The sequence below is a fragment of the Monodon monoceros genome, unplaced genomic scaffold (genome assembly GCF_005190385.1).
Source record: "Monodon monoceros isolate NGI ecotype Baffin Bay Population unplaced genomic scaffold, NGI_Narwhal_1 Super_Scaffold_17, whole genome shotgun sequence".
Classification (NCBI taxonomy): Eukaryota; Metazoa; Chordata; class Mammalia; order Artiodactyla; family Monodontidae; genus Monodon; species Monodon monoceros.
The window spans coordinates 4,204,923-4,231,242 of NW_021703773.1; the positions used below are offsets into that span (position 1 = coordinate 4,204,923).

General features: G+C 36.7%; 1 protein-coding gene across 1 annotated transcript in view; it reads right to left on the reverse strand.

The window, feature by feature from the left end:
- ADAM18 (ADAM metallopeptidase domain 18) overlaps positions 1-26,320 on the reverse strand; it is a 96,598-nt gene that overhangs the window by 12,218 nt on the left and 58,060 nt on the right. The window contains exons 14-19 of the mRNA XM_029226177.1: positions 26,188-26,283; positions 22,477-22,675; positions 17,612-17,717; positions 11,912-12,095; positions 8,295-8,375; positions 5,066-5,180 (exon numbers count right to left, since the gene is read on the reverse strand). Of these exons, the coding sequence (XP_029082010.1) occupies positions 5,066-5,180; positions 8,295-8,375; positions 11,912-12,095; positions 17,612-17,717; positions 22,477-22,675; positions 26,188-26,283 (781 nt within the window). The remainder of the gene's footprint in view (positions 1-5,065; positions 5,181-8,294; positions 8,376-11,911; positions 12,096-17,611; positions 17,718-22,476; positions 22,676-26,187; positions 26,284-26,320) is intronic.

Consider the following 26,320-nt stretch of genomic DNA (forward strand, 5'->3'; position numbering starts at 1 on the left):
TTTGATAAGTAGATAAAATAAGTTTAACTAACATCTGAGATTTGACAACAAAAGAGTGTGACTTTTGTCTTAGATGTCATTTAAATTTTGCTATTTTAACAGCTTTACTGAGTTATTTTAGACACATAATACATGCATCTATTTGAGATGTACAATTTTACAGGTTTTATATATGTATATATCTGTAAAACCACCACATCAGTCAAAAGACAGTTGACCCTTGAACAATGCAGGGGTCAGGGGAATCCACTCTGAGCAGTCTAAATCCGTGTTGAACTTTAGCGTTGGTCCTCCATATTCTAGGTCCCTTCTTAGCCCAGCTTCCACCATATTCGCAGTTGCCCTTCCATGGATTCAATCAACCTCAGATGCTGTAGTACTGTAGTATTTATTGAAAAAAATCTGTGTATGAGTGGATCCATGCAGTTCAAATCCATGTACTCCCAGGCTCAGCTGTCGTGAATATATCCATCATCCACAAAAGTTTCTTCTTGCCTATATATGATGCTGCCATGATGCCACTCCCCCAAACAAGTAACCACTGATTTGATCTGCATTTTCTCCCTATCAATTAGTTTGTGTGTCCTACAATTTAATATAGAGTCAGACAGTCTGTATTCATTTTAGTCTTGCTTCTTTCACACAGCATAAATGTTGACATCCATCCATGTTGGTACTTTTAACAATAGCTTTTTCCTTTTTACTGTTCAATATATGCTATTGTTTGGATATACCACACATCGTTGATCCATCACCTGTTGATTTGTATTTGGGTTGTTTCCAAATTTTATCTATTACATATAAAGCTGTTATGAACATGTGTATACAAAGTTTGGTATGGGAGAAGGCATTCTATTCTCTTGGGTAAATAAAATAGTAAAGTGACTAGATTACATGGTAGGTAAAAGTTTACCTTTTTAAGAAGCTGAAACTGTACAATTTTACATTTCAACAGTAGTGTATGAGATACTATCCTCACATATTGGCAAAACTTCATGTGGTTAGTCCATTAAATTCAAACGAAATTTAAAGGAATGTTATGGTATCTAATTGTGATTTTAATTTGCATTTCCTTGATGAACAATGATGTTGGGCATCTTTACTTGTGCTTATTTGCCAATCCATATATCTTCTTTGGTAAAGTGTCTGTTTAAGTGTTTTGCCCATTTTCAGAAGGCTGTTGGTTTTTCATTATTACGTTTCAAAGATTATATATTCTGAATATAAAATTTGTACATATTCTGAATATAAATACTTTATTAGGTATACACCTAACAGTGACTTTTGAAGAGCAAAAGCTTTTAATTTTGATGATGTCCAAGTTTTCACCTTTTCTCCTTGGATTGTGCTTTTGGTGTCATATGTAAAAAAAAATCCTTATTTAATCCAAAGTCACTAAGGTTTTCTCATATATTTTCTTCTTGAAGTTTTATATATTTAGGCTTCACATTTTTTTTTTTTTTGCGGTACGCGGGCCTCTCACTGTTGTGGCCTCTCCCATTGCGCAGCACAGGCTCCGAACGCGCAGGCTAAGCGGCCATGGCTCACGGGCCCAGCCACTCCGCAGCATGTGGGATCTTCCCAGACCGGGGCACGAATCCGAGTCCCCTGAATCGGCAGGTGGACTCTCAACCACTGCACCACCCAGGGAAGCCCTAGGCTTCACATTTTGACCTGTGATCCACTTTGAGTGAATTTTTGTATATGATTTCAGATCATGTACAAAATGTACAAAATTCTTTTTTTTTTTTAACATGTGTGTATGTAATGGTTCCAGCACCTTTTGTTGAAAAAACTACCCCTTATTCACTGAGTTGCTTTGCACTTTTACGGAAAATCAGTTTTCCATGTATCTGTGGGTCTATTTCCAGTTCTTTATTCTGTTCCATTGATCTACATGTCTATGTTAATATCAGTGCTACACTGTGTTGATTATTGTAGCTTTATAGAAAGTTTTGAAATTGGGTGGTATACTTTCTCCAACATCACTCTTTTCAAAGTTATTTGGACAACTCTAGGTCCTTTGAAATTCTATATAAAGCTTATAGCCAGCTTGTCAATTTCTGCAAATGAACCAGCTGGATGATTTTTACAGGGATTTTCTTGAATGTATAGATAAACTTGCAGAGAACCGTCCATTTAACAATAGTCTTCCAATCTATGAACATCATTGTCTCTCCATTTATATAAATTTTCTATAATTTACATCAGCAATGGTTTGAAATTTTCAGTGTACACATCATGTAATTTTTCACTAAATTTGTTTCTAAGTATTTTACTTTTTATGCTGTGGTGAATAAAATTGGTTTCTTAATGTCATTGTTGGATTTTCTCCTCTTAGTTTACAGGAATACAATTGCTTTTTGTACTTTGATCTCATATTCTTCAACCTTACTAAATTTTTTGTGGATTCCTTAGGATTTTCTGCATATAGGATCATATTATCTATACATAAAGACTGATTTTCTTTTTCCTTTTCAATCTGTATGCTTTTTGAGCTTTTTTTTTTTTTTTCTGGTCTTTTTATACTGACTAGACTCTGATATAATACTGAGCAGAAATAACCTGCAGCTCCAGGTGAATGCATAGGGAGCCAGCCTGCCCCCTCTCCTGCCAGCCACAGCTGTTTGTAGGCACAGTCAGGTCCTGCCTTCTGTCACTGGCCAAGACCACCATGGCTGCCTGTTGATAGCCCCTCCATCCGTGCACTGGCATGCTCCCAGCCTGATTCCTGTCACTGGCTTCTACTGCAGTGTGCATGCCAGTGGGGAAAGCGTCCAGCCACAGGAGAGCACACTGACATCCATGGACCCTGCAGCTGTTATCAGATCCAGATGAGGCTCAGCCTCTGTCATTGGCCAGTACCCATGCCCACCTGTAACTAGCCCCGCCCCCCAGCTATGCACCTGCACACCCCCAGCCAGACCCCTATCACTGACCTCCACAGCAGTGCACTCTTTCCAGGGGCTAAGAGTACAGCCACAGGAGAGGAGCATACTGTAGCTGTTTGTTGGATCCAGATCAGGCTCTGCCTTCTGACACTGGTTGGCATCACTGTGCCTACCTGTAGTTAGCCCATCGGTGTGCACCCCGAGCCTGACCACCCCCCATCACTGGTCTCCCTGCAGCATGCATACCCCAAGGTAGAGCTTGAAGCAGTAGGAAAACACACTGACACTCAGGAACACTGCTGTGGCCAGTGAGCCTATAGTTGGTTCCAGCCCATCGCTTCAAGCATGTCTGCACCTGACCTCTGCCACCACACGGGCACCTGCAGTTGGGCCCCACGGCCAAGTGTGTGCATGCCACTATCTCTGGCCACCACTGCTGCCTGGCCTTGTCCTTAGCTATTGATCTTGGAGGTCCTGCTTAGAGCCCAACAGTCCTTGCAGCCACTATGGACCCACGAAGTGCTCACAAGGACCACACAGTTGATAATATGGACCTCAGTGGCCTGAGCCGAAGAGACATTACATCCCTTTGGGCCTGGTACCACCAGGTGCTCCTGCATTTGGCGCCCTGCACCAGTTGTCCCAGGGTCACAGCATGATCAAGTGTGCCTCCATCCACAGGTGAAAGGCTTCCCTTAGGAAATAGTTTACAAAGTCTGGAAGGGGTGACTGTATCTCCAAATGTATGGACACCTATGCAAGGCTACAGGAATCATGAAAAATCAGGGAAAGATGTCTCCACCAAAGGAATACAGGACATTTACAGTGACTGGCCCCAAAGGAATGGAGATCTAGGTATTGCTCAACAAAGAATTCAACGTAATCGTTCTAGAGATGCTCAGAGAACTACAAGAGAGCCCAGATAAGCACTTTAACATTGCTCATTTTTAAACTGGGTTTTTAATTTTCATACTGTTGAGTTTCAAGAGTGCTTGGTATATTCTGAATACCAGTCCTATATCAGATATATGTTTTGCAAAGATGTTCTCCCAGTTTCTGGCTTGTTTTTTCATTCTCTGACTCTGTACAGAACAGAACTTTTACGTTTTAATCAAGTGCAAGTTACCAATTTTTTCTTTTATGGATCATGCTCATGCTGCTGTATCTAAAATGTCATTCTCTAAGGGCACTTAGATTTTCTTCTGTTATCTTCTAGGAGACGCATACTTTTGTATTTTGTATTAGGACTGTGATCCTAATATTTGAAAGTTATGAGGTCTGTGCCTAGAATAATTCTTTTGCTTATGGATGTCCAGTTGTTCCAGCAAAATTATACAAACACAAAAATAATTTTATAAATGGATATGTATGAATTGATTTGGGCCATGTAGTCCAGTAAGAATAAAATACCCATAAAATACAACTTCCATTATCTTTTATTTGTTTTTTTTGGTTTAATTGCTGTGACTAGGACTTCCAATACTATGTTGAATAAAAGTGGTGGGGCTGGACATCCTTGTCTTGTTCCTGTTCTTAGAGGAAAAGCTTTCAGCTTTTAACCATTGAGTATGATGTTAGCTTTGGGTTTTCCATATATGGGTTCTACTATGTTGAGGTATAGCCCCTCTATACCCACTTTGTTGAGAGTTTTTATCATAAATGGATGTTGAATCAATGAACAGCTACTTGCTGTTCATGGAAAAAAGAGAAAGTATAAACCTGTACTTCATCACTCAAAATGTGATTTACTGTTATTTCCTAATAAATGTGTATACTTATATTTTGTCATATGTTTTTGTTTATATTTCATTCAGAATAAACACTTTATCCTACAATTGTTTTTTAATAACCTACAAAGTTTTTAATAGCATGGGATGCAAACAACTTACATAGTGTTCATTCGTCCATATTTGAATTTGTTTTGCATTCGTGCTATGACATTTATTGAAACTTAAGAGTACCATATTCTATCTTAGTAACTGAGATGATCAAAACTGGGTTTCTCTGAGGAAACCACGTTACAAATATTATTTAACACTAATTTAATGAAAGCCACTATTCAAGGTAACTCTATTAATTACTCAGGAGATCATGAAAGATTTGACTCGGCAGCATATTTCTTTAATTATTTCATAAAGCATTCTATTTTTTTTTTAAGTTTAATTTCTACTCACCAGATTTATGATCATTTCCATCATCAATACTTCCTCCCGGTGAACCAATTTGTAATTCACAATCTGGAGGCCTATACCCAGGAAAGCAATGACAATTGCCTAAATTATTACATATCTGAAACAGAAAAACATATAATCACTATAAATCATGGTAGTCTTTATATGTCATATAGAAATACATTCAAAAGAACAAAATCACTGTTTTTCTGAGTTTATTAAGACTACATAATGTGAGAAATAGGTTAGAAAAAGTAGTGAAAAATTTGGCAGTATACTAACAGTTAATGCCAGAATCACTACCCTGCCTGATAGTATGTTCCTGGCCTTTAATTTTCTTCTTTTTTTTTTTTTTTTTTTTTTTGCGGTACGCGGGCCTCTCACTGCTGTGGCCTCTCCCGTTGCGGAGCAACAGGCTCCGGACGCGCAGGCCCAGCGGCCATGGCCCACGGGCCCAGCCGCTCCGCGGCATGCGAGATCCTCCCGGACGGGGGCACGAACCGGTGTCCCCTGCACCGGCAGGTGGACTCCCAACCACTACGCCACCAGGGAAGCCCCTGGCCTTTAATTTATACACAAAAATATCGTGATAGAATTGCCATCAATTGACTTGGCCACTTTAATTTATTATCCTAGCCCTTTCTTTCAAAATTTAATACTGTTGATCAACCATTTGTATTTCATTTTTAAGTGAAAAATTTTCCAATATAAGAAAAAAAAACATAGATGCCAAAAATAATTAAAAACGATAGAAAAAAAACTTTATGATAAGTTTGAATTGCTAGCAGTTTATATTCAGTGCAGTTTCCATGTTATTTATGCTTTTACATTTCAATAGCTTAGTGTTAATTTTCATTTTTGAGTAAAATTTTGTAAAACTCAAACAATTAAAATGCACAGAGCTAAATGTGTCTTCACCTACTAATTAAGTCCCTCTCCACTGCTAAGCATATTCTGTGTTATGTATATTCACAGATAAACATGTACATCCACACCCACAAACACACATTAACACTCATTCCCGGGTTTTTGCCAAACAAATATCACTAATGTTATGTTATGAACGTATTCCCATACCTGAAGGTATAAATATAGAACTGGCACATTTAAAAAATAGATGCAATATTCAAAGATATGGATATTTCCTATAATTCTGCTACAGATATTGTGTCCTGCTCATGTACACTGACAGCGCTAAATTCTTGTGTTTAACGATTATTGAAATTTTAAATCTCTTTTCCCTACATATCAAAAGGGATTTCAATAAAATGAGTTTGAATTATAATCTTGAATTCCATAAAGTGTTCTTCTATTGTACATATCAATACCTCTGTTTTTTGATATTTAGTGCACAGGTGATAAATATTTTAATATAAAGTTTTGAAATTAGGACTACAGTATCGTTTTTTTATTATCTCAAACCTAATCCAAAATTTTTCCCCTGTCCTGAATTAATTTACAATTATCTAAGCAACATAAAGCAACAGAGGTTACCATCATTGCATTTTGACTAACTTAATGAAAGAAAAAGATGGCCAGCTAGAGCAGAAGCAATAACCAAATAAATAATATTATTACATTTTATACTATTAAATTTTATTAAATGAAGAATGACATGCTATTTCAGACTGGATGTGTAATTTGACTTCCTAGTTGAAAAAATGAAATGAAAAACACATACCTTAGACACTTGTCAGCAATATTTCTAAGCTCAGAAAACAAAGAAAAGTAATCTCACAACATTCGGCACAAGGTAAAAGGAATTAAACTAGCATCACGTTTCTCTCTGGCAGGACTGAAAGCGATAGGACAGTCCAACAGAGTTTACAAAGTTTTGGGAGAATGGAATTAAAATTTAATAGCCCTGTGACAACAGAGGGATTTTTAATGTGGAAAGGCAACATTTTTCCATTGTTGATACATGGGACCTCCTCTAAATGAATACCTCCCACATATATTTTTCTTTACTTTTTGAAAAAAGTGGTATTCCAGTACCCTACTCCTCCCATTAAAGTAGACGGACAATGTCATGTTAGAAAGAACATTTATCTAGAATATCAAATCTAAATAGATTATAATTTCCCTGTAACATAAATTTTAGAAAAAATTAACATAATGCATAGAATATCTCAGGAACGTCAAAGTAGCTACATTTTGGATGTGTTTTTTTTTTTTTTTTCTAAAACTTTGTATTGTAAAATAAGATGTACAAAAACCTGGTCTTACTGTTGTGCTCATTTCATAATGTATAAAAATATCAAATCACTGTGCTGTACACCTGAAACTAATATACACCTGAAACTAATATAATATTGCATGTTAATTATTACTAAATAAAATGTATCAATAATCTATAACTTTGGTTTGAGATTTTATAAAAAATATTAAGGCTGGAGGCTTAAAAACAGATAATTGAACAAAGGAAACCAAAAGATCAGACCAATAATTATAAGTATAGAAAATAAAAGACAAAACATGAAAATGTAGCTCTCCTTTTTATTTACAGCTCGTAGAAAGTTAAAGACAATGCAGCAGCACTTTATATCTTCTAAAACCAATCAATTAAAAATTATAAAATTGAATACTGATAAATTTGGTTAATTTGGGATCATTCATATAATGTTGACTAAATCATACACTAATTTTCTTTTAGGAAAATAGTAACACAAAGAGACCCAAATTATACATTTTAAGAAGTAAAAATTAAATATAAAAGTAACCACAAATCTGTATTACCAGATTAAAACAGATAAGCAATTGAGAAGAAATAAAATATTTTTTGCAGGAGGATATATTTTCTATCAGAAACCTCTTCATAAGAACATCAGAAATTCTCTAATATGTTTTTTAAGTATACCTTCTGTAAAATATTATATAGCCATAAGTTTTAATTATGCAGAGTAAGAGGGAGAACAAATATGTTCACGATATAAGTAAAATATGCATTTATTTGCATGAGAAAATAATAAGTGTTTTTTATTTAAACATGTTACTAATTCATAAGTTGTGAGTGCTTACAATAAATTCAGTACACACATAGTACAATTCACTTAATAGTGTTTGGAATGGTTGGAAATCAGCTGATTTTCTTTATATTAGTTAGCTATTCTTAGGCCAGGTCTGTTTAAAAGCAACCTAGATTTTCAATTCTCCCAAACAGTATAGATTTTGACTTTGAAATACCCACAAAAATAACATGAAATTTAGAACTACGAAAACAAAAGTAACTTACCCCATTTCCTCTGCATTTTGTAGTGGCATTACAATTATACCCCATTAAAGGAACTTCTTTGCAGGTTTTATTTATACAATACTAGAACAGAACAAACAATACTTCATAATTATTCACAAATTTGATGTGAAGAAAGAATTAACTACTTGCTATATACGTACAAAAGATGCTCTTGTTGAGACTTTTTATTATGTATTACTCTGATATTGGTACAAAGATTCTGGCATTCCAATACAAAAATAAACAATAATAACTTTAAGAAAACCCCCTGAGAGTGCTTGCCTTAACATAATTTATGTAATAAGGTCATATAATTTTGGTTTTGATACTTACAATTGGGAATTGAATTGAGAATCTCCATCAGGGGAGTTAATGTTCTGTTATGAATAATTGGTTAGATTAATATTAATGATTTGTCCCCTCAAAAACTGAAACTGGAACATAATTTATTAATTTAGTTTGGGTTTTAAATATAAATTAATATTTTGGATTATAAATTGTCATGAATCCCTGTTATAATATTGATCTGAATAATCCAGCAAGAGAAATATTTTAACTTAATTTGGATCCACTGCAAAACCCTTCTTACGTCAAAGTGGGTAATCCAGTGGTAAATTACTCACTTTTTCCCTCATTTACCTTTTTCTGTTTTTTAAACTAGGCTCCTAGCTTATGCTCTTTTGACTTCTTTAAAAATATCAGCATAGGGCTTCCCTGGTGGCGCAGTGGTTGAGAGTCCGCCTGCCGATGTAGGGGACGCGGGTTCGTGCCCCGGTCTGGAAGGATCCCACATGCCGCGGAGCGGCTGGGCCCGTGAGCCATGGCTGCTGACCCTGCGCGTCCGCAGCCTGTGCTCCGCAACGGGAGAGGCCACAACGGTGAGAGGCCCGCGTACCGCAAAAAAAAAAAAAAAATTAGGTGGAGAATTTTGGAAAATGGTTCAAAATTGCCAGAGACTTTGATCATGACTATCTAGGAGATTTAAGAGTGCCAAACACCTCTGTGCAAGTTTTTTTTTTTTTAACTTTTTAAATATGATAAAGTATACATTATACAATATTTACAGTTTTAACCATTTTCAAGTTTACAATTCAGTGGCGTTAAGTACATTCACTTGACCATAAACCCGTGTCCCCTGCATCGGTAGGCGGATTCTCAACCACTGCGCCACCAGGGAAGCCCCTCCACCTAGATTTAATCATTTGTGCTTCCTCATTCCTATCAAGCTACACCAGCTAACACAGAATAAGGGAAAATGTACTATCTTTACAAATGCTAGTTTTTCTTATGAATCTAGACTTCTCAAATACCATTAATGTATTTCCACATATTGTTTTTTAGATGATCTGGATGAAATAGAACTATATTCTCAAAAAAGAAAAATCACATGGTTATATCAATTAACACAGAAAAAGTATTTGACAAAATTCTGCACCTATTTATAATGAAAAAAATCTGAGTGAACAAGGAGTAGAGGGGAACTTTCTCAACTTTCTTAAATGTCATATTTAAACCTACAGCTAATAAAACAGCTGATGGTAAATGACTGGAAGTCTTCCCCTAAGATCAGGAAGAAAGCAAGGGTGTCCACTCTCAAGACTCTTATTTAACATAGTACGTGAAGCTCTAGCCGGTGCAATAAGCAAGGAAAAAAATATATATGTGTAGACCATAAAAGAAAAAAAAAAAACTTTATTTGAAAATGAAGTGATTGTCTACATACAAAATTCTAAGGACTCTACCCCCAAAAAAGTTCTAGAACTAATAAAATAATGCAGCCAGGTTTTGGGTACAAGTTCAACACATAAAAATTACATTTCTATAAACATGTGAAAGGTGAAATTAAAAACACAATATCACTTATACTTACTCCAAAGTGAATAAAGTGCTGAGATACAAGTCTAACAAAAGATGCACAACGCCTGTATCTTGAAAATTATAAAATGCTGATGATAGAAATCAATGAGCCCTTAAATAATTGAAGAGGCTTAGCATATTCATGGATTGGAAGATTCAATGTAGTAAAGATATTCGTCCTTCCCAAATTAAACTATAGCTTTAACACAATTCTTATTAAATTTCTGAAAAGTTTTTTGTTGTCTCATATAAGTTTATTTTACGATCTATATGGAAAAGTGCAGGGCTAAACTAGAATAGCTAAAATGATATTTTGAAAGAAAAATAAAATGAGAAGAATCACTCTGCTTGTTATTAAAGCTTACTGAATTGCTGAAGTAATCAAGAGAATATGATACTGGTGGATGGACAGACATGCAGATTAATTTAACAATCTAGGCAACCCAAAAATAGACCCACAAAAATATACCCAATTTATTTTTGACCAAAGTACAAAAAAAATGAACCCCAACCTAAACTTCACACGTTATAAAATAAACTTAAAATTAAACAAAGACTTAAATGTAAAGCAGAATATTATACATTTTTAGAAAAAAAACTGGGAGAATATCTTCATGACCTATGTTTAGATGAAGGGTTTTTAAACTTGACACAAAAAGCATGCTCTATGAAAGGATAAATTGACATCATGAAAATCAAAAGCTTTTGTTCTGTTAAAGTCTGTGAAGAGGGTACAAAAAAAGCTACAGGAGAAAATATTTGCTTTTCCATATGAGTTTCTCCATCACGTACCTTGCTTCAGCAAAGCAAGCAATCGGAGAAGGCAGGAGAAAGACAGAGAGAGAGAATGCAAAACAGAAGTCACTGTCTTTTTAAAATTAATCTTGTAAGTGACATTCCATAACCCTGCCATATTATCTTTCTCAGAAGCCAGTCACTGTATCCAGAGCACACACAAAGGAAGAGGATTACACTGGGGTGTGAATACCAGGAAGTGGGAGCATTGGAGCATTTTAGAAGCTGTCGACCACAAGAAGCAAGTTTCCAAGGGAATAAAATTGCTGAACACAGATGTAAGGACTAGCTAATTGAGTAACCATTTTAGGGTTTTGTTTTATTTTTAATCCAGCAAGTAAGTACTAAATGCCATTTACATGAAACACACTGATTTACAACTGCTGCCTTATGTTTTCTGAACTGTGTGCACTCATACTTCCAGACTGACTCACTATGCCTCTGAACCATTTGTGTTCTCCCTTTATTTTTTGACTACATGAATAGTACTACATGTATGTATCAGCATAAGCTTATACATCACTATAACTGTGGTCTCCCAGTACAGACGTCTTGTTTGGTTCTCCCAAATTTCTCACACTTATATTTTGACCATACACGTAAGCAGAAGAAATATGAAAGCTCGATTATGTTTCTTTGTGAAGCAGGAAAAATTAAAAACTCAAAATTAGAATTTTATGATTTAAAACCATCAGAATTCAAAGACCTAAAGAAAATCACCTGTCAGTTAGTGGAATCTTGCGCTTAAAAACACATCTTCTCACATTAGGACTGATGACAGATTAACCCAAAAATCAATGTGATTGGATAACTGAGGCTTAGTTTAATTATCTTTTCAATATCATTTGGGAAATAAGTGGCAGCACCAGGTTCAAATCCATTTTGTACGATTGTGATAGTCATCATGGAATATAGTGTCTGATAATTACGTAATTTAGCACAGATAAGTGAACATGTTTTGTTACCATTTGTGAACCACACACAGTGCCATCAGCCACATAGGCATAATCTCTTCCACCTGATCTCACTGATGACCCAATAGTTATGCATACATGTCCTTGAGTAGATGAATAAACTGCAGAGCGAACATCACTTTTGTAAGTATTATTATGTGGCCAAACACAAGCCAATTTTCCACAAAGAACATCCCTGGAAAGGGAAAGCAAAAAATGTCTTATCGTGTTGTCTTTTAATGAAACAAAGTTTTAAATAAGTATTGTATTACATAAACTGTAATATGTTGTTTAATTGATAGTAAAAAACCAGAAAAATACCACAATGACATTATTTTATGGTGCACAGCTAAATGTGAAACAATTAATTAGCACTGTAGCAGAATTGAAAACTACGCACTGAACTCAAATGTTCAGACCTGCCTTCATTTCCTATTTTAGAACTCAGTTGGGAAAATTCATCACCTGCTCCCACTTTGCTAAAGCTTGACTAGTCTCCCTATTTCTTACCCAACATTTGTTGACAGTGGCTGACCTCATCTATCTACACTCTGTGTATCTTTTGAGCCCCTTCTGATTATGCTCATGGTACCTGCCATGATCTTTAGTCAGTAAATCTATTTAGTACACAGGCACTCCGTTTCAGTCCCAGGATTTTTCCAACCTGCTGATACTTCCAGTCATTCTGCACTCCTCTCTTGAGAATTCAGAAACTTTTAGATACCATTTTTTGGCATAAGCATACCGAAGTTTATTCCATAGACAGTTTATTTAGCCATTTATGATCTATCATTGGGTAGAACGCTGGCTTGTCTAAGAGACTTCCAATATTCCTAGTTTATGCCCTGGAAAATCATCGATGTCACTTCTTGCTCTTGGAATCACTCAAATCTATCAATTCTTATCCTCAGTGGAAACAACGATTCTTAGTTATTGATATGTCTGTGGAGCATGCCATTATTATCTCTCCAAAAGTCTCCCCTTTAGAAATTTCATCCACTTGTCCTAAAAGACCATGGGGGGCTTTTTTCTTTTCTTTTCTTTTCTTTTGCCTTGTGGCTTGCAGGATTTTAGCTCCCTGAGCAGGGATTGAACCCACACCCTCTGCAGTGAAAGCACAAAGTCCTAACCACTGGACCAACAGGGAATTCTCCATCGGGTGGCTCTTTAAAATCACAGGGATTAGCTTAATAGCATCAAGAAGTGAAGATTGAAATGAGAGTGGGATTCAATACCCAAATCTCTTTCCAAGTTTTTCTCCCCTCCAGCTTAATTTTTCTAGGTTTTCAGATTGAAATAATTCTTTTGATGGTTGCTCTATTCTTTTTCTATGGAATACATCTTAAACCAATTTTGCATGGTAGGTCTTTTTCTAGTCTGGCTATTGAAATACAAACTCTTCCTCCAAAGTCTGTTCTTTCAAAATTTGCATTTATGGTTGAATTCTTGGAACTGGCACAATCTGCTTAAAGCAGATGAATTGAGCTACTGAATTCCAGTCTCATCTAGTGATTTTATCTTGGGAAAATTCATGTACTATTATCATCTCAGATGAAGTCCAGATAAGTCATGCCTGCTAAGTTTCACAGTTCCTTCCACCTTTCCTTTTCCTTCTTCCATGGTAGTCTTAGACCAAGGATGGCACACATGCCTCTGGCCATCAGAGAGAGATTAAGTGTGGCTGATCTACCACAATCTCCTGTCTCTGTTGGCATCCACTGTGGTGTAGCTCAGTCTGCCTGATCACTGGTGCTCTCAGTTGGTATCTAACAAAGTGTGGCTGATCATACTTTGTCTTTTAGAGATAATCAGGGTCTCTTCATGAGATCTCACTTCAGTCATTCATTCATTCATTCATTTTGTGATTCCAGAGCTCCTCTTTTAATCCATTAGTCCTCCTGTGTTGGGGCATGTGGGAAATTCTGCATTCTCTGCACGTCATACTTAACCCATAGTAAACTCATGTGGAGGCAGGTGGTGGAGGACACTTAGTCCCATTGAACTCGACACCTTCTTCGGCCATTTATAATCTTCATAAAGGAACCAAGTTGTTTTTCAACCATGCTGAGTGTGGTGCTTACCTAAGGATTTCACAGTTTTTCTGACTATGTCCTGGAGGTTAAAGAAAGTCCTACTTCTCCCTGGATCGCTTGACTTTAACTGAGTCTTTTTATATTCTCTTCCCACTCTCTTAGTTCTTGAATTTGGCTCTGTTACTATTCTTTAAACCACTTCCAGGTATCATCACCAGCAAAAAACGGTACCTATGTGTAAAACTTGATGAGTTTGGGGATAAGGACATGCCCATGAAATTACTAGCATCATCAAGGACATAAACGTATCCATCACTTCCCAAAGTTTCCTCCTGCCCTTTGTATTATAATTATTATTATTTTGTGTGTGCTAAGAACAATTAACAAAAGATCTGCCCTCTTGGAAAAGTTTAAGTATACAATGACATATTTTTAAAGCTATGGGAACTAAGCTATATAGTAGATCTCCAGAACTGATTTATCTGCTACTGTCATTTTCTAGCTTTATTGGGGTATAATTGAAAATAAAATTATGTTATTTAAAGTGTACAAAGTGATGATTTGATACATGTATACACTGTGAGATGATTCACCCCACTGAGTGAATTAGCACATTCTTCATTTCACATATTTATCCCATTTTTGTGTGTGAGTATATTTAATTTCTACTCTCTTAGCAAATTTCATTTATACAATAATTATATAATAATTGTATTGTATAATTACATAACAATTATATAGTGTTATCGACTATAGTCACCATGTTATACATTAGATTCTCAGGACTTATTCATCTTATAACTGAAAGTTTGTACCCTTTTACCAACTTCTCCCTAGTTTCCACTGGCAGCAGATTTTCTACTCTGTGTTTCTACCAGTTCATTATATTTTATTTTGAATACACATATAGTTGATACTATTCCGTATTTGACTTTCTCTGTGTGTCTCATCTCACTTAGCATACTGCCCCACAGATTCATCCATGTTGTCACAAATGTCAGGACTTCCATCTTTTTTAAAGCTGAATATTCCATCGCCTGTATTCCACATTTTTGATCCATCCATCCCTTGATGGACACTCATTGTTTCCATACTTTGGCTATTGCTGGATCATAAAGTAGTTGTATTTTTAATTTCCATACTGTTTTCCATAGTGGCTGTACCAACTTACATTCCCACAGTGTACAAGCGTTCCCTTTTCTTCCACATCCTTGCCAGTATTTGTTATCTCTTGTCTTTTGATGATAGCTGTCTCAACAGGTGTGAGGTGATATCTCATTGTGGTTTTGACTTGCATGGTCCTCATCATTAGTGACGTAAAGCACCTTTTCGTGTACGTGTTGGCCATTTGTATTTTTTTTGTGGGGGGAATGTCTATTTGGGTCCTCTGCTCATTTTTAATAAAGATTATCATTATCATTTTAAAAATATTTTTTGCTATTGATATGTAAGTGTTCCTTGTATGTTTTGGATATTAACCCCTTATTAGATATGTGATTTGCAAATATTGTCTCCCATTCCCTTTCATTTTGTGGATGGTTTCCAGTGCTAAGCAGAAGCTTTTTAGTTTGACGTAGTCCTAGCTGTCTAATTTTTCTTTTGTTGCTTTTGCTTTTGGTGCCTATCCAAAAAATCATTGCCAAGATCAATGTCAAGAAGCTTATCTCCTATATTTTCTTCTAGGAGTTTTACAGCTTCAGGTCTTACATTCAAGTGTTTTTTATCTTCCACTTTGAGATGATTGTTGTATATGGTGTAAGACAGAGGTCCAGTTCAACTTTTTTTTTCCTGTGGCAATACAGTTTTCCCTACACCATTTATTGGAAAGTCTATTCTTTATCCATTTTATAATCTTGACCCCTTTGTTGAAAATTAACTCGCTGTGTATGTATGTGTTTGTTTCTAGGCTATTCTGTTTCATTGATATATCTCAGTTTTATGCCAGTATAATGCTCTTTTGATTATTACAGCTGTATTATATTAAATAGAAGTGACAAGAGAAGGCATTATTGTCTTTTTCTTAATCTTAGGGGTGATACTCCCAGCTTTTACTGTTAAGTACACTATTAACTGTGGGTTTGCCATATATAACTTTCATTATGTCAAGGTACAGTCTTTCTACTCTAATATGTTGAGAGTTATTATATCGAAAGGATGTTGAAATTTTTCAAATGCTTTTTCTGTACCTACTGAGATGACCATATGATTTTTATCCTTCATTTTATTCATGTGGTGTATCACATTCATTGATGTGTGGCTATTGAACCATCCTTGCATCCCTGGGATATTTCCTACTGGATCATGGTGTATGTTCTTTTCAAAGTACTGTTAAATTTGTTACTTAAAAAAATTTTTTTTGCATCTATGTTCATCAGGGATATTGGTCTGTTATTTCTCTTCTTGAAATGTCTTTGTCTGTCTTTGGTATTAGGGTAATACTAGCCTTGTAAAAAGAGTTTGAAAGTGTTCTTTTCTAATTTTTGGAAGACTTTCACAAGAATTCTTTTTTTAAATGTTTGGTAGAATTCCCCAGTGGACTTGTTTGTTGGGAGGTTTTCAATTGCCAGTTCAATCACCTTATTTGCTATTGGTCTGTTCAGATTGTCTGTATAGTAGATATAGTATATCCAGTATTTCTCCCTACAGGGAAAAACTGGGTAATGGGCATTTTTGCCTGCTTCTTATGTACCAGGCCTGGGGGTATAGCAGCAGAGTGTGTATGTGTAGGGGTGTTCCTGGGTCCATTAAGAAGTGCTTATTTGATTTCTACAATAAATGGGACTCATTAATGGAAGTGCCATTGATTAACAGTGCCAACCTGTTTGGAAGCCTGTTTCTTGGGTGTTAACTGCAAAAGCTGTGGTGCAGACATGTGTACAAGCTTCCAGCAGAAGATACTGGTGATTTGAATTAGGCTACAGGGAGATGCTGGAGGAGGAGGCTGCTGGCATTCCTGGTCCCTGGGCAGGATCAAAGGCAGGCCTTAGAAGCTTTTTAAATTAGAAGGCTGATTCTCAGTCAATAGCTTTTAAAGCATGCACACAGACCCCTTTCCAGGTAAGACTGGAGATGGGCATTTTTGTCTGCTCCTTCTGTGCTGAACCCTGGGGGCATATTTGTGAATGGAAGTCCCTTTGGCTATCAGAGCAAGGTGACTTGGGGATCTGACCCTCAGGCAGCAGTGCAAAAGCTGGGGTGTAGAAATGTGTACAAGTTCTTTATAGGGAGATACTGGTGACTTGGAGTGGGCTACGAAGAGATTGCAGGGAGAGTGTCTATCAGTTTCTCGAGTCTCTGGGGAAGATTGCAGTCAGCTCCTAGATGTGTGCTAAATTAGAAACCTGACCTTCAGGTAGCAACCTTCTTAGTATGCAGATGGAAGCCTTTCAGGGAAAGACTAGGAGACGGGTGATTTCATCTGTTCCCTCTGCACTGAGCCCACTTTCTACCTTCAGTAAGAAATATTAAATTTCTCTTAGTCTAGTCTCCTTACTAACACACTAGAAGGAAAAAAAATAAGAAAAAAGAGAACTGAATTGCATAGAAGGAAAATACACATAATGTTATTTGAAAATATTCTCCAGATATACGATTTACTGTCCACTACTATTTAGTGTCTCTTGACAAGAAATATATAATTTTTATAACTCAATGAAACAATCATTTTCTATATACATACTTCTGTTCACAAGGTAATGGTTGGGAGTTTTTAAAACCACAGTTTCCAAGACTATTACGCAGAGAATTAACTTCTTCAAAACAGGCAAATGGAGCACCTTGAGCACCTTAAAATGAAAATATGTCTTAAATTATTATTCTTGATGCGAGTAAAACATTTGTCAATAAAATACTAATGAAACTCATTGCATAAGCAAAAAAAATCATGGTCTTGATCATGCTATTTTTTTTTTTTTTGTCCCTGTGTGTTCCCTGTCAATGCAAGTGGAAAGAAACAATTGTCTTATCTGACAGAAAATAGAAAATTATTATATCTATTGCAGTAAATTATGTTATGGTTAAAAATAATTTGCTGACCCCTCCCTGTGGGAATGCATCCTTCCTAGTCCAATGTACCTCGGGCTTGACCTTGTAACTTGCTCTGCTTAATGAAATGAGAGATTTGAGATGTCAGTTGGGGCAAAACCGTCAGAACTAGTAGATTGAGTGCCATATTCTCTTTTTTTTCTCTGATGGGGGACAAGCAATGTTTCAAGTAGAGGCTCATCAGTCAGTCTGGGTGTCATAGCGAAGAGTAAGTGTATTAGATATGGAAATCGCAGAGGTTTGAGGTTCATTTCCATTTCAACAAACACAGGAATTGGTATGTAGATGTGTAATTCTACTGCAAAATATGCCTAAAATGTGGCATTTTAATTGAAGCCTGGCAGTAGGGGGCAAGAAGGAGAGTAATGCACGCTGTGCAATGCTGAAACTTCTGGAGAATGTGTCTTGGTTACTCTTGGCTGAATGTGACCAGATGGTACAAATACTCAAGAAAGAGATAAGGGAAACTCAGATAAGAATCAGTTATTTCAGAAACGGTAATAAAAAGAAATAGAGAAACTTCAGAAATGTGTCCACCCTACAGGCACTGGGGTGGAGGATGACGGATGCTGGCTGCTGTAACCTGGCTAAGTCATTGTGTCTATGTGATTGTTCTGTGTCTAATCCATGGTGGGTGCTTCTCTGGTGGGTATTAACCTGGTGGATTAATACAAAGGTCTTCACATGTTTTGTTCATGTCCATGTGTCTATCCACTTACTTCTATCCCAGAACTCTTGGCTCTAATCTTCCAATCTTCCAACATCCAGGCTTCCCACCGGCCTGCTTGGCCCTTTGTCACTGCCCACGGGTACCCCCCTAATCCAAACTCCGGCCATTTCTCCTTCATGGGAAATGGATGACCACGTGGTCAAAATCTTTTAAGGCATCCTCCCAAGTGAGGCTGCAGTGTGGCTACTGTCTTTTTCCAACTTATAACCAGTACTGAGCCAACACACCTGTATAAACAAGGCTGGGCTTTTTCCTCCTGCGTCTGCTGCTCATGATGAGAGCCCATGTATCTGCTGGTCAGAGCCGAGGACGAAGCAAAGGTGGAAGAGGGTAGAAAGACATACTGATCTAGATTTCCTGTTCATGAATTTGTCTTCTGCCCTCTCTTTTTCCTGAGCTTGAATCCAGATGAACGAATGACTTCTATCTATTGAACCGTCTAACTCCGTGGATTTGACGTAACTGAGCTTTGGATGCATAGTTCTCAACAATTGGTCACTTGATGTCCGAAAACCAGGTTTTTTACCTCTACAGGGGCCAGTAGTGTGCCCAGAGTTGTTCTGTCAAATTGGTATAATTTTCCAGTTTAGATGGCACAGCTCTGCTCTAGAACCCCAGGGAACTGCATTGTTATTCTCCCGAGAGGCCTGGTAGAAGCCCCACACGGCATTTTTCTTTTTCTCATAACCCACACTTCTGGTATTGGATTTCTCTGTTTTACGATTAAAAATGCAGGGCTGTCTGCACTGCAGCTTGGATATGCTGCAGAGGCCTTTCCTGTTTTTACCTCCCTCGATATTAGCAATGTTTCAGGCCAACCAGTAAATGGAATCAAGCGGCACTTCCCCATCTACTGCCTCGAGAACCCACAGAGGCCTACCAGGTACTGGACTTGTTTCTCTGTCATATGAAATGCAAGATACATACAGTTTGTCTTCTACTTTGTAGAGGGTGTCAGGTCATGCCTCTGATCACTGGACTTCTAAAATTTTACTGATGTGATGGGTTCCTAAATATTTCTTGAGTCTTATCTCCTGCCCCTCGTAGTACATGCATTTTACCTAGTCCTCCAACATTCTAGCTACACTTTGCTTATTTAGCCGGGTTAATACAAAAATCAATGATAAGGTGGATCAAAGTGACATTTTCTGGGATGTCCAAATCTCTTCAACTACGTTATGACTGAAGGCAGGAGAGAGTAAACACAGCCCTGGAGCAAAACCCTAAATTAAAGACATGTGAATTCCATGTGAATGCAAACTGCTTCTAATTCTCTTTTCAGATAGGAATAGGAAAGAATATATTTGCCAAATCAATGGCTATGCTCCTACCACATATTGGAGGTCACGCTGATCTGCTCTAGCATAGACACCACACTGGCAGCGCGGGTGCGTTACTCAATCTACTACTTGCCTGCATTTGCAATAGATTACTATTATCTTCCAGGGACCATCTGGTTTCTGCAGGGTCAACTTAATGACCCAACTGGGTCATTAAATGTAGATATTATATAGCCAACCACGTCTGCATCCTTTAGATCTTTAAGGGAAGCAATAATTCCTGGAAAGGCTATCTCCATGGCCTTACCAAGCAGACCAAGGAGCTAATGATGGCGCTGCACAAAATACCATCATGTCAACCCCAATGATACACTCTAGGACTGAGAAAGGATTACCAAATGGACTTGTGGACCTGGTGGACCCATTATAAACTGAAACTTGGCATGGACTCTATTTGTTCTCTGACCCCTCAAAGTCCCTGCTCTCACAGAGAGACCATGATGAAACTGGGTTTCCAGGTACACACGCCAAATCGGACCCTGCCCACCAGTTTCCAAAATGCTTGGTTATCTCCCTTTCCCCAGTGAACAAACCCCTGATTAAATGGTTGTAGGTCCCATTTGGGGGTGCACTAGGAGAACTGTTCACATGTATATTTGCCAAAGTGTTGTGTGGTTTTCCTTCTGGGCTTTTTAGTGCCCATTCAGTCAATGGTTCTGAAAACTGGCAAAGACAAATAACATTTTCAAATACAAATGAGCCTTGAAAAAGTAAAAAAACAAGAAACAACCAAATAAAAAGTAACATCCTAAAAACACAGCATACAGAAAATCGCACTGACCTGTCATTTATGAGAGATCATAGCTCTGCAGCTCTGGCTAAAATTTGGTTAAGTCAACTAATCTGAAACTTGTTACTAAAGACAAGTTTCAAATAGTTAGAAAGACAATACGAATCACATACCATGTATTTGGTACAGACTATAAACCTTGTATTACAGCTGGGCAAATAACTGAAATTTGGTGTTATACTACCTTTACTCAATTACCAAATGATTCCATTTGAATGTCAGTAATTTTGATCTATTCAAATTTAATTTAATTCTTCTAAAAATGCAAAATCATGTTGGAGTATTATGAATAATGACTGTCTAAAAAGCATATTTAGACATATGAGTCATGCATATATGCATGAGCTTTTGAGTTAGTCTCAAAAACTGTTTAAAAAGCAAAATATAAAAATGAATTTTGATCAGTTGCCTAAGACTACTGTTATCCTAGCAGTTCTTCTGTGAGGAAATATGATTATATGTGAATGAAATTCACTCTGAACTTTTAAAGTTTCAGGCCATTAAAATTAGATTATGAATGTGTAAAATAAAATGAAATGAAGTAAACTTTCAGAATCCACAGACTTGCCATTCCAATCTCTATATACATAAATACAGCTCCTAATTTGAGCTGTAAACATGGATTTTTGCCCAGGTAGCTAAAACCAAAAATCAAATCATGAGGAAAGGAATGTACAATATTATCCTGGAAAATCTGAAACACTCCTACAAAAACTAACCTTCTTTCATTCCAAGTTAATCTTTATTGACCTTGTGATTCAGGTTCTTCCACTTCTAGAGTTGTGTGATATGTATTATTTCCTACAGAGGGATCCAAATTTAAGGCAAAAGAAATATGTAAGACAGGCCCCTCCAAGCCTCTGCCCAGGTGCCCTGGGACCTGGCACCTCCCATCAGTGGGCCAATGCCAGACCCAGGACCCCACAGGCCTTGCAGTCCACCCAGAGGGTACCCTTTGAGCATACAGCTCTGGAGAACAGAAGGGAGTGTGCTGCTGGGCCCCAGAGAAAGTGTGTGACAAAATGTAACCAACCCACCTAATACATGGAAATAAAAACAGAGAATCAGGCAAAATGAGGCAAAGAAGGAATATGTTCCCCCAGAAGAAGAACAAAACAAAGTGGAGATAAGCAGTCTTCTTGATAAAAGAGTTCAAGGTAATGATCATATTAATACTAATATTAATTTTAACACTTAACTTTGTGTTGGAAAACTGTCAAGTCACAGTGGAAGATAATGTTTCTAAAACTCAAATTTTTAGTTGAAAGTCTGAGTTTTACCCTTAGCAACAAATTCTGCCAGTTGTTTTCCTTGAAGTCACAGGCTCACCTCACTCATTTTTGATAAAGTGTCTGCCAAACACTCAACTCTTATAAACATAGTTTGTCTCAATTATGATTTTAAGTAAAAATGGTGTTCCATGACACAAGTGGCTAGTTCAGCTCACAAATCAACCAACTGCACAGGTGCTTTCCCACGTCCTCCCGTATGCAACAGAAGTGCTTTATGTATCCTTCCCACGTATCATGCAGAATATTAAGACAATAAGATGTACTCAGAACTGAGGCTTAATAAAATTACTAATTTCTACTGCTTCATCAAAGACAAGAAAAAGAGAAATATATAAGAAAGAGCGATACCTTTTCCAAATATCTTGGCACACTGGTTATCGGTAGTTTGGCATCGTCCATTGTAACAGTACGCAGTTCCCAACCTGCACAATTGGCCGTTCATTGCATACGTGTCAGGAATGCAACTACTGGAAGTCCCATTGCAATACTCGGTAAAATCACACTCTTGATCAACACTTTTTCTACAGGGAGTGCCTGCTACTGACATCTAGGAGGAAAATGAAAATCATGTTCCGTGAATGGCTATTCTCAATTACTTACGAAGAGAAAATGAGGTGTCTGATTATTGATAGCTGAGGGAATAACAGAGACCGAAGGCTGAGTAGGAAAAGGCAGGTGCAGTATTCATGATGAAGCCTGAAGAAAAGTAACTGTCTCAAAGGACAAAAGGACCCCTCCAACAGAGCTTTGTGTTCTACACTGAGAGGCCATCAGACTAACCAGCATTTGGAGGGAGACTACACAGATTAGTTTAAACATACTTGTTCCTCAAAATTGGAGAAACATTGCCTCTACCATTTTCTTCTTGGAGAGACCCAGGAGACAAACTAGCGGGTTTCATAGACACTACTATATTTAAAATAGATAACCAACAAGGACCTACTGTATAGCACAGGGAACTCTGCTCAATATTCTATACTAACCTAAATGGGAAAAGGATTTGAAAAATAAGACATATATGTATATATATAACTGAATCACTTTGCTGTACACCTGAAACTAGCCCAGCATTGTAAATCAACTATAGTCCAATATAAAATAAAAATTAGAAAAAAACTACCTGGTTTCAATCTCTTGCTTGGACTTTTACTAGCTTATTTGTGTGGGCGAGACACATAATCCCTCATTTGTAAACTTAGGATGATAATCATTCCCTCATAAGGCTCTTGTTAGTATTAAACTGAATTAATGTAAAAACTGCTTAGAGCAACACATGGTAAACAACGTATGGAATAGCTATCGTCATCAGTGTCGTTGTCACCATTGTTATATTTATTATTATCTGAGAGCCAAAAGTCCTCCTTGCATAGCTCAGATAAAGAGTACATTTACGGTCATATTTTTATGCCCTGCTGACTAAATCAGTCATCCATTGCCTTCCATAGTGAAGTTCACCACGTCCAAATGCTGACCCAATATGTATGTTGAAGTCACACACACACACACACACACACACACACACAAACACACACACACACACTCACACTCTACAATCCAGTTTGATTGACTTAATACCTTACAGACTGAGACAAAGATGAGGAATAAACGAATGAAATGGCATCTTATAAAGGATGACATAAAAAAGAAACTCTTTCAACCTAGAATTCCATTTTTAAGAGATATATGTTTCAGGGCTTCCCTGGTGGCGCAGTGGTTGACAGTCTGCCTGCCGATGCAGGCGACACAGGTTCGTGTCCTGGTCCGGGAAGATCCCACATACCGTGGATCGGCTGGGCCCGTGAGCCATGACCGCTGAGCCTGCGCGTCCGGAGCCTGTGCTCCGCAATGGGAGAGGCCACAACAGTGAGAGGCCCGCGTACCACAAAAAAAAAAAAAAAAAAAAAATATATATATATATATATGTTTAAAAATTGAATGTGAAATAAAGACTTTCCTAGGCAAATAATAACTGAGAGAACTGATTCAGCAGACAGAAATTACAAGGAATAGTAAAGAGAGGTCTTCAGACACAAGGAGTATGGTACTAAACAGAAATTTACAGAAGAAAATAAAGAGACCCAGAAAATGGAACAAATGATGTTAATTATAAAATTCTGTTTTCCTCATCTTACTTGCTCTAAAAAAATAAGACTATATAAAGCAAAAAGAGTAACAATGTATTTTGTGTTTATAGTATGTAGGAGTGTTCTTTTATATAAGATCCATTCTCTAGACATGAGGTGGTGTATTACATGAAACCAGACTCTGATCAAAGATTTGTCAACTCTGGGACAACCAATAAAATGATTTTTAAAGTTTAAATAATAAACCAGTAGCAAAGATAAAATGGAATCATATGTTGTATAGTTTTAGAATTTATATTTAGTTTGCAGACCAATGGTAAGGCTCATGAATGGCTATTGGGAATTCAAAATAGTATAGCCATTTTGGAATACAGGTTTTCAGTTTCCTATAAAATTCCATATACACTTACTATATGACCCAGCCATTTCACTTATAGGTCTCTATCTAAGTGAAAAAAAAACCCCTCATATTCATACAAAATCTGCTTATAATATTTTTATAGGAGCTGTATTTTCACCACCCAAAACTTTTAAAAACAACCCAAATGTCCCCAATTAGGGAATGTATTAACGAATGGTGGTGCTGCCTTAAAATCCTTGCAATACTATTCAGCAGCAAAAAAGGAATGAATTACTGATAAACATAACATAAATGAAGCCCGCATGCACTATGCTAAGATGCCTAATTACAGTGTCTACTCATATCATTCAATAAAATGTCATTTGCTTTTGCAAAATTAGAGATGCAGAAAACAGATCTGAAGTTACCAGGGTCTGTGGGTGGAGGTGTGAATTGACCAGAAAGGGGCATGGGGGGGCGGGTGGTGAGATTTGGAGGCAGCGGTGATGAAATTGCCTATCCTTTGTGGTGTTAGTTATAAGACTGAATATGTTTGTCATAATACTCAGAAGTATTCACTAAAAGAATTTTACTATAATAAAATATACCCTAATTGAAAAAATGGGCAAAAATAATATATGGGATTTTTATGTATATGTAATTTACCAGAACTGGAATTAAAATATTTTGCATTATGGAACTTGCTTTCTTATCCAAACATATGTCTTGAAGATCATAGCATATTATTGCACTCAATTTAGCCTGCATTTATTAACTCTTGTACAATTTACAATAATTTATGTAATCATTCCAATACCAGTAAATATTAAGTTTGCCTTTATGGTTTGCTATTGCAAATCATCCTGAAATTAATATTTTTTTCCTGAGCTTTCCACATATGGTCATGTTTCTAGGGTATATATATAAGAGAGAAACTCATGATGATGAATTAACTTGATAATTTATACTCTATTCAAAGTTATGCAAAAATTGCTCAGGAAAGGAATTATAACAATTCAAAATTCCACAAACACTATGCAGAAAAGAGCTCTATCCCCATTTCTTAGACAATACCTGGCATTGTTGTTTTTAAGATTGCCATTTGGATGATACTGCGTTATCATTTTTATTTATGTTTATCTTAATTACTGCAGCTGATCAGTGAACACATTGAGCAATTCTACTTTTCATTGTTGTAAATTGCCTGGGTACTCCCTTCGCCTCTGTGTGTGTGTGTGGTGTGTGATTCGACTTTTACTTATTAATGTGTGAAGGTTCTTTGCATATTCTCTACGCTACACATTTTGTTGGCTATGCATGTTATATTTTTTTAGTCATTTACCATTTATTTGACTTTACAATTGCATTTTTTTTTGTATAGCAGTGTATATGTTTATTCTACTCTTTATCTGATAAATTAGAAGATGGTAAACTGTGGTTTCAACATAATAGAATAATCAGTACTAATCTGAGATGCCTTCTCTATCTCATCATAGGTGTCCTTATATACCTGTGGTTGTTTATGCACTCTTTACTTTGTTCCCCTGAATTATTTCTAGAGTCCTTCTATCAATTCAATTAATATAGCCTTCTATTATCACAGTTCAATTTCCAACATAAATGTTGGAAACTTACCTCACATTTTGATGTACAGCATGATCCAGAACCACATTTTACTGAGCCTTTCAGTTTACATGTATTATAATCACAGCAGTTCTTAAACTGACATTCCTAAAATTTCATAAGAAGAAATGCTATTTTAATTCAA